Below are 9,896 nucleotides of genomic sequence, written 5' to 3' on the forward strand. Positions count from 1 at the left end.
GAGAGAGAGAGAGAGAGAGAGAGAGAGATTGATTGATTGATTGATTGATTGAAATTAGAAGAAAATCATCCAGTCTTTATCTGTTCAGTTGGGGTGAGTCTGTACCCATGATAGCCTCAGATTCCTCGGCTGACAGGAGAGGAACCTGATCTTCTCCTGGTCTTCTGCTGTTGTAGCTCATCCACCCCAAGGTTTTCTGAGATGTTTTTCAGCTCACCACGTTTGTAAAGAGTGATTATTTGAGATACTACAGACTTCCTGGTGCTCGGACCAGTCTGCTCGTTCTCCTCTAAGTTTTCTCTCATTAACAGGGTGTTTCCATCCAAACATCACACTTTCACATTCTTTACTGTTTTTTCACACCAGTCTGTGTAACATCTAGAAAATGTTGTGTATGAAAATCGCAGGAAATTGAAAGATTCTAAAATATGTAAACCTATCTGGTACCAAGAAACAAACTAGGGTTAAAATTGTACTTTAAAGTCAGACTTTTTCTTTATTTGGAGGTTTGATATAAACTGAAGCTCTTGTCCTGAATCTGTATGATTTCATGCACTGTGCTGCTGAAACCTGATTGGCCAAACATTCAGGTGTTCCTAATAAAGTGGACAAGGCATGTACATTTTTTAAGCACAACTTTTTTTTGGATTATACAACCATGATTTAGCAAGATATAACAACAAACAAGATCACAACATGTATTAATATTTTATTGGGAATTTTAAACAACAGGTTTATTTCATCAGGCAATTTTTGGTCTTCTCCATAAGATTCACGTCGCTCCATAAGATTGTGTCTGGTCCCTGGGAGTGATGCTGTTCACGTGTTAAATAGTTACAACACATTAGCTCTCTGACAGCGTGATTAGTCACAGAAATCAGAGGAAAAATTCAGTTAACTTCATTAAAATCTCGATGTTAAAAACCCAGCTGCCATTTTTCATTTTGTTTATCAAGAATGTTTCCTACAAAGCCAATAAGACCGAGTTAAAGCCATTAAAGCTACAGGCTGTGACATAAAATCGAAATATAATCCATGATGTAAAATAGAACATGTTTAATAGGATAAAAATATATTATATTTGTTAGTATACAGTAAAAGGAAACAAGACTGACCAACGATGAGCGAGAAAAGCTAAAGCTACGTGATGAACTTTTTTTCTCCTTCACATCTTAAAAAGTGTCTGATTGTAATTTTTTTATTTACTTTACTTCCGAGTCCTTCGTGATTCTTCATCGTTTCTTCTTCCTCAACTTTCCAGCAAACTAAAACTGCATAGCGTATATTTTATTTAACAGTCGATAAAGCGTGTTCAAGTTTTCATTAAAGAGGCGTGACAGAGGTGCTTCACGATCTTTTCGAAAATGTAACAGGCTCACAATAACAAAAACAATAAGATACTGGCATTGTATACGAGCATTATAGTAAAACATACCACATTTTAGCATTACTTTGGATTTGGATATATAGTTAACTGCTTGTGCTGGTTAACCGGTTTGTTAACTTGCTGTAGATTCGTCACACACCTTCAAAGCAGTGTTTTGTTCACAGCCTTTCTGAGTGCCTGAAAACGATTCGCACTAAATACCACATCAGAACTACGGAGAGTGTTGAACTGGACTGGACATGTCGTGTGCACTAAACGGTCAGTTGTGTTAGTTTCCTTGTTTACATGAGCATCGATGCTTCTCTTTCCCTGCCTTAATGACAGATGGCCACCAGGAGGCGCTTGAAGTCTCCACTGCACTCGGAGCTGATGGCTTCCTTTAGAGGCATGTCGTATTTCTCCAGGTACATGTCCTTAATGGTCTCCAGGTCGATCTGGGAAACAAAGAGCCGGCAGGTGACGGGCGCGGTACATGTTCGGTATAAAAGTGAGACAGGCATTGGAATATTTATTCTAATAAATATTTAATTATTAATCCATTATTACAGGCTTTTTGATTGTTACCTTCTCTAAAATGCTAATGGTTATGATTAGAACAAAAAGTCAAACTGGACCAGGTCCAGTCAGGGGTCCTATACCTCGGAGCGGCCGATGATGATGCGAATGAGGGTGTCCTCGTCAGTGCCTGCTCCCTTCATGGCTGCGTTCAGGCGCCGAGCAAAATACAGCTGCGGATTCTTAGCACATCGTACTGTTCGGAAGCAGATCACACAAACCAATCAGCATACAGAGGTCCAATCAGCACTCCTGCATGGTGTGTGTGGGTGTGTGTGTGTTAGACTGGTCTATGATGGTGCTAGCTTTACTGTGGTGTATACTAGCTTGAAATTTTTTTTAACAAATTTAAAAAGGACACTAAATCTATATATGTTGTTGATCTTTCAGCTGCTTCCTACATGTGTGAGGGGTCACCACAGTGGACCAACTGGTCCACACAACAACTTGACAGGTTTTTTTGCAGGACACCCTTCCTGATGCAACCCTCCCATTTTATCCGGGTTTGGGACCAGCACTGCATCCACTGGCTGGGAACCGAACCCGGGCTTTCCACATGATAGGCAAGAAACCTACCACTGATCCTCCAGCACCCACATGAACTCTATATATAGAATTATTTTATGGATGTACAATTCTCCATAAAAAGGTCTTTTTTCCTGGAAGAAAGGAAAGTTTAACAACCTTTAATTGGCCAGTGAACTCTTCAAGAACCATTGAAACACCCTTTGTGAACGCTACTAAAAAATTTAAACCCAAAAGCATGTTTGTTTGTTTTCTGGTTGTCCGTCAGAGAGAACCCTTAAACCTTCTACGTAGAACCCTGTATAACCTTACAGAAAGGATTCATTTTTGGAAGCTAAGAACCTTTAATTATGCAATAATTCATAAATATTTCTCTTAAAAATATAAAACATTTAAAGGGTTCTTCGGGGGTCTTTACCTTAAATATTAAAGTGTTTTATTTCTGTAAATGGTTTCATGTAGAACCATTTTTGGATGCTAGGAATCCTGAATTATGTAACTGTTAACTCTTAAGCCGTACTTCAGTTGTCCTTCTGGAGGAACCTTCAGATCTGACATGTAAAACCCTAGAACAGTGCACTCTAAATAATAAAGATGCCAAGAAGAACAAAAAAGTGGTTCCTCCCCCAAAGGGCCTTTCAGTATATGGTTCTTAAACTATCTTCTTTTTGTCCTATTGCCCTGTAGAACATTTTTAAAGATTTCTAAAGAACCCTTTTCCACTATAAAGAACCTTCTGTGTAATTGAAATGCTCCAAAGTTCTTCACAGAACCATGCATTCTGACACATAACCACTGAAGAACCTTAAATTTAAAGAGAATTTGAAAGCTAAAACTCCTAAAGTACCTTTTAAGATCTTGCTTCAAACCTAGAACCTGGCAGGCAACCTGGGACACTGAGGAAAAATGTTTTACCAAAGGTTCTGTAAGGTTTTACTGGATCATTAAAGGAACTCCTATTTTGGAACTCCTGGTAGAATTGTCCCGTGTTGTAGGAAACTGGTATATTATCACAGATCCGGTTTATTTTATCCAGTGTAGTGGGGTCCCAATACATTTTTACACCCCTGTGGAACCTCAAGGTCACTGACAAGGACACCTCAAGGTCCTTCTCCAGCACATACAGCTGACCAGCTGACCTTCATTTGTTTTTAATCCTCACCCAGTGCAATGTAACACTTCTGCAGCGTTCCTGAAGTTTCGTTCTGGATGGCATCCAGAATCTCCGTTCCAGAAATCTAAGGCAGATGAAACATGATCTGTAAGTCACGGTTCTCTCAGAGACGAGACAGCAGTGAGACGTTTTTGTTATTCAGGTTGTGTTACAACACACTCACGGCTTCGTAGGCTTTGAACGTGGCCTGGAGCTGCAGGTAGTTCCTGGTGGCCAGGATGTAGCTGAACGTCGACTCGTCTGTGCCGAAGCGACCCTCTCCAGCCTGAGGACGTGATCGGAATCATTTTTACTGACTTTCTTTATATATTGTGAATGAAGTCGATTCTAACAATAACAATAACTGAAGCTGTGAGCAGCGATTTCAGGGGGCCAAGCACCTACTCGATGAGCTGCTCGTTCAGATTTTATGACTTTATTACACTCATGGTGTGTGTTTTGACCACGGATAGTGGTGCAATTCTCTGACTGTAGAAGAAAAGGTCTAGATGACGTTACTGCTGTGTCTGTAGGCGGGGCTCAAGATGACATGAGCTGAATTTGTTGACGATCTGACAAAATTTTGAGAAGGACTAGCAAAAATGATACTTAAACAAAATCATTTTAAGCATGTTATCGTAAATTCTGACTAGTAGGTGGTTATACTACGAAATTTGTCATGGTTATGAAAAGGTCTACCAATTTTTGTGTCAGTGCCTGAAGTCGTTGATGAGATATAGCCTCACTTCCTGTTTGGCGGGTTCGCTATCAGACTCGATGATTACAGGCAAACCGTTTGGAGGAGTTTAAATCCTTTGGATCTGTTTAATGAGGCTTATGGTGGAGATGACATCTACCAAATTTGGTGATGATGAAACAAAATATGTAATAAATAATTAGGCACAAATTTTAATAATTTACAGAATTATGGCCTAAAATTTGTCCCTATGGTGGCGCTAGAGTGTTAGCAGCACTTGGTCCTGCTAACAGGTTCTTTAAAACCTCCCAGATTTCACAATTAGTTTATTGCTAGCCAGTTTATCAGATTTTTACAAAAAAATGAGCTAAAAAAACAGGTCCTACCTCAAACAGTGACACGGCGTCTTGTTCAGCCAGACCCTCGTCCACTTCATAACTCTCATCTCGATTTCCCTAAAACAGAGAATGCAGTAGGAATAAAAACACTCCCAAAATATTTCACCAACATGATGGAAGGAGGGAAGCGCATACGTACAGATGAAATCACAATGTACCTGATAAACTGTTAATTAATTGATGCAGCATAAAAGATATAAAGAGAGAAGAAAGATCTAGAGGAGGAGCTAGATCAATCTGACTCCACCCCCTGGATATTTTACTTTGGTTCTGCCCAGGTAGGAGGAGCTAGATCAAGTCAGACTCCACCCCCTGTACTTTTTATTTTGGTTCTACTACAGATAGGAGGAGCTAGAGTTGGTCAGACTCCACCTCCACTACTTTTTTATTTTGATTCTAACCAGTTAGGAGGAGCTAAAGCAGGTCAGACTCCACCCCCTGTACTTTTTATTTTGGTTCTACTACAGATAGGAGGAGCTAAAGCAGGTCAGACTCCAGCTCTACCACTTTTTTATTTTGATTCTGCCCAGGTAGAAGAATGTAAACCAGGTCTAACTCCACCCTTTGGATGACTCTGCTCAGTTAGGGGGTGCTAGATCAATATGACCCCACCCCCTGGACTCTTTATTTTGATTTCGCCCATGTAGGAGGAACTAGAACAGTTTGACTCCACCACCAGTACTAAATAGTACTAAATTTTTTTTTGTTTTACTACAGGCTGGAGGAGCTAGAGCAGGTCAGACTCCACCCCTTAGATGACTCTGCCCAGGTAGGAGAAGCTAGATCAATCTGACCCCACCCCCTGGACGTTTTATTCTGATTAATCCTAGGTGGGAGGAGCTAGATCAGTCTGACTCCACCCCCAGTACTTTTTTTTTTGTTCTACTACAGGTAGGAGGAGCTAAATCAGGTCTAACTTCACCCTTTGGATGACTCTGCCCAGGTAGGAGGAGATAGATCAATTTGACCCCACCACCGGACTTTTTAGTTTGATTCTGCTTATGTAGGAGGAGCTAGATCAGGTCAGACTCTGCCCCCTGTACTTTTTTATTTTGGTTCTGCCTGGATAGGAGGAGCTAAATCAGGTCTAACTCAGACCAGGTCGGAGAAGCTTCATCAATCTGACCCCACCCCCTGGCCTTTTTTATTTTGATTCTGCCCTGGGATGAGGAGCTAGATCAGGCCAAACTCCACCCCCTTAGGCATGGAACGTGACTAAGCTAGTGTTTTCTGTGATTTCCAGCGAGGAAAACAATATTATCCTGAGAGCCAGGACTACTGATTAGGACATTCCTGTGTACAGAATCCAGTCATTGACCTCTTTAGTCTATCGCACACCTCCAGAAAGTGAAGCATCAGAGGCATTCATTAGGAGGAAAGTGAAACAGAGGCCTTCATTCTGCTGTGTTACTAAACCCCGGTCTGTAATCAGATCTGGCATGTGTGGAGGAAGAGGGGCGGAGTTCAAGAAAGGGACAGTCAGAGACAGGTCAGTTTCACTCTGAGCCTTATAGCTAACTCTGACCACTTTTTCAGAGAATCGGAAGCTTACAGGGCCGGTTTAGAGAAATGGCTGAAAATGAAAAGATTTGGAGACTAATATTTGATATTATGAGAAAAAAAGTTTTTAAATATTGAGAAGAAATCTTATTTTAAATAAAAGTGTTGCAATAGTTTGAAAATAATGTCATAATATGTTAAAACAAAGTAGTAATATATCAAGAGCAAATGTATATAGATCAATATTGATTGAAAAATCTCATAATATATTGAGAAAAAAGTTCTGATATTATGAGAAATATAAAAGGAAATAAAAGCCATAATGTGAATTTAAAAAAAAATATTTGAATAACAAATTCATGATATTTAGAGAAATAAACATCAATAGTCTTGAGGGCGACCTATGCCACTTTATTCTCAAAATATTGCCAATCATTTTATTACATTAAAAAAGTAATTAAATTATTTTATCATATTAAAAAAATATCATATACACAAAATTCTCATGACAGTAAATGCTATAAATTTTGTTCAGTATATTACCACTTTATTCTCCAAATGTTAATCATTTCATTCTCCTTATATCAGAACTTTATTCCTAAATGATTCCTCCTTTTTCCTCATAATATCCGACATCACAATTTTTTTCCTACTTTAATCTTGAAATATTGTGCCATCTATTTCCATCACATATTACACCATTCTTTTTAGAATTTTTGTGATATAATCTATTATCACATTATTCTCTATATTATGACGTTATTCCTAATTTTATCCATGTTAATGCTCCTAAAGCAGCTCTATAGAAGGTTGTATGTACCTCAAGGAGCAGAGTTAACAGCCTCCTGACATCTCCACTGGTGTCTCCTGCGATATCCGACTCCAGATCTCGCTCATGCACTGTAGAGAAGATGATTAGACTGGTTAGATCATCAAACAGTGTGTATGTGCTACACTGCAAACTAAAAGCAAATACAATGAGCGCTTAAAGCCAGAGACACAGACTTATCTTCTCTGATACAAAAGGCTGAGCTTCTTCTGTCTGTGAGGATAAACAGAGCTTGTATTTCTATAGACCTATACATAAATAGCTGTGTATTTAGGCTTACAATGGTTGTGTTGTGTGTAATGCCTTGTGCTGTCTTTACTCTATTGTCCTCATCGTACGCTCTTACTCAGCATTTATTTATCATCTTTTACCCCATTGTCCATTTTAAACTGTCACGTTTGTCATGTTTTTAGCATTTTTGTAATATCTGTAATGACAATGAAACTGTCTTGTTCTGAGCTAATAAACAATAATAATCTGCAGTAACACAAAATCTAATCACAATGCAGATCCATCACGAGTTACATATAAACAACAGAACTGTTTCTTTTTTAATCCAATCAAAGACATTTATACAAAACACGTTTCTGTCCTGACCTTGAAAGTAGGTATCCGTGTAAGTGGCAATATCCTGCAGGAAGTGAGAAATGAGGAGGAAAATGTTAGAAATGCAATAATAACTATTTTTGAGCACATTAAAATGATAAGGAAATAAAAACTGAGGTAAATGAAGCTTGTTTTCAGAATATTGCGATATACAAATGTTTACGTGTAGTAGTATGTATACATGAATGTGCTATTTCCCCGGAGAAAAGAATTAAACGTTACCCTGCAGAGTTAATAAACCAATAAAAAATTGTTACTGTAAAATACAGGAAAATGTTTGCGCTAATATCATCAATACTCAATGAGCTAATATCAGCTCAGAGCAAAACCACAGCTACAGCAATATAACACACAAACCCTGAGAGTCCACACAACTCACCACAATCCACACAACCCTTGAGAAGCCACACAACCTCCAAAAGTCCACACAACTCTCTAAAATCCACACGGTCCCCAAGAGTCCACACAACTCACCACAATCCACACAACCTCCAAGAGTCCAAATATCCTGCCAGAGTCCACAAAACCCCTGAGAGTTTTCACAACCCCCGAGAATCCACACAATTCTCAAGGGTCCACACAACCCCCCAGAATTCAAACAACCTCTGAGAATCCACACAAACCCCAAAATCCACTCAACCTACCAGAGTCCACACAACACCTGCAAATCCACACAACCCCTGAGAGTCCACACAACCCTCTAAAATCCATATGACCCCTGAGAGTCCACACAACCTTCTAAAGTCCATATGACCCCAGAGAGTCCACACAACCCCTGAGAGTCCACACAAACCTTTAAAGTCCATATGACCGCTGAGAGTCCACAAAAACTCGTATAGTCGTATGGCTCTGAAGTGTATAGTGTGAAATTGATTCTCATCCTTCTGAGACATACAGCGTTGGTGGCAGTGCAGAGGATCTCCACCAGGACGTCCTCATCAGTACCCGCTCCTTTCATCGCCCTGCGCAACTCCTTCACTGCAAACACATGTGGAGGGTCCAGCATGGCAATGATGGCATTCTCGAAATTTCCAGACAGCTCGCTCTTCAGCACGTCCACCAGTTCCTGAGAACATCACAAAACACACAAACACCACTTCCTCACTCTCTCTGTCTCCTGTCCTTATATACAGCGTCACAGATAACTTTCAGACTTACATCATCATATTTCTCGAAGTAAGCCTGCTTTATCTCCATTCGCTGAGCCGCACTGCGATTAGCCAGGATTGCGATGATGGCTTTTTCATCAGTGCCTGAAAAAACGAGGAAGAATTTCAGATGGAACAGAAGACACCATTGTCCTATAAGACACTAAGAGAAGGTCTTTTGTCATGTTTATCTGATAAAGTTCCTGGAGAACATGTTTACTGAAAGAAACAATCAGAATTGCTCTAAATGACAGCATGGAGCTAGCATGTGATGACTCCATTTAAACCATTTAAACCTGCACACAAGCACTTCCTGTTAAAAACACATTAGCAGAGCTTCCATGCTAAGCGCTAGCAGTTATAAAACATCTCAAGTTTCAGGAAGCTGAGGAAACGAAGCACACAGATTTCCTGCGCATCATGATCAGAAGTTGTTTTCAGTCTTATTGTGATAATATCTAACGAGGTCACTGTCAAAGTATAAACCTGTGACACACATTGTGGACTAAAAGTCAATTATTAGTTAAAAAAAATTCTAGTAACTCATTAGAATGTCCTTAATGACCTCATGTTGTTAGCATGGATGCTAGTAGTCTACTGACCCACAGACAGAAAGACACACAGACACTCACACACACACATATATAAAATACACCACCACCCATCTCCTGACCCCCACACACACACACACACACACACAAAATACACCACCACCCATCTACTGACCTACAGACAGAAAGACAGACACACACACACACACACAAAATACACCACCACCCATCTACTGACCTACAGACAGAAAGACAGACACACACACACACACAAAATACACCACCACCCATCTACTGACCTACAGACAGAAAGACACACACACACACACACAAAATACACCACCACCCATCTCCTGACCCCCACACACACACACACACACACAAAATACACCACCACCCATCTACTGACCTACAGACAGAAAGACACACAGACACTCACACACACAAAATACACCACCACCCATCTACTGACCTACAGACAGAAAGACAGACACACACACACACACACACACAAAATACACCACCACCCATCTACTGACCCACAGAC

At 40.0% G+C, this 9,896-nt stretch overlaps 1 protein-coding gene across 1 annotated transcript in view; it reads right to left on the reverse strand.

Annotated features, from left to right (window-relative positions):
- Positions 1-692: 692 nt before the first annotated feature.
- Positions 693-9,896, reverse strand: part of anxa13 (annexin A13) — a 16,169-nt gene continuing 6,965 nt past the window's right edge. The window contains exons 3-11 of the mRNA XM_058396374.1: positions 8,809-8,903; positions 8,546-8,716; positions 7,642-7,675; positions 7,036-7,115; positions 4,704-4,772; positions 3,805-3,906; positions 3,630-3,705; positions 2,026-2,138; positions 693-1,821 (exon numbers count right to left, since the gene is read on the reverse strand). Of these exons, the coding sequence (XP_058252357.1) occupies positions 1,702-1,821; positions 2,026-2,138; positions 3,630-3,705; positions 3,805-3,906; positions 4,704-4,772; positions 7,036-7,115; positions 7,642-7,675; positions 8,546-8,716; positions 8,809-8,903 (860 nt within the window). The 3' untranslated portion in view covers positions 693-1,701. The remainder of the gene's footprint in view (positions 1,822-2,025; positions 2,139-3,629; positions 3,706-3,804; positions 3,907-4,703; positions 4,773-7,035; positions 7,116-7,641; positions 7,676-8,545; positions 8,717-8,808; positions 8,904-9,896) is intronic.

This window comes from Hemibagrus wyckioides, linkage group LG01 (genome assembly GCF_019097595.1).
Source record: "Hemibagrus wyckioides isolate EC202008001 linkage group LG01, SWU_Hwy_1.0, whole genome shotgun sequence".
NCBI classification, from domain to species: domain Eukaryota; kingdom Metazoa; phylum Chordata; class Actinopteri; order Siluriformes; family Bagridae; genus Hemibagrus; species Hemibagrus wyckioides.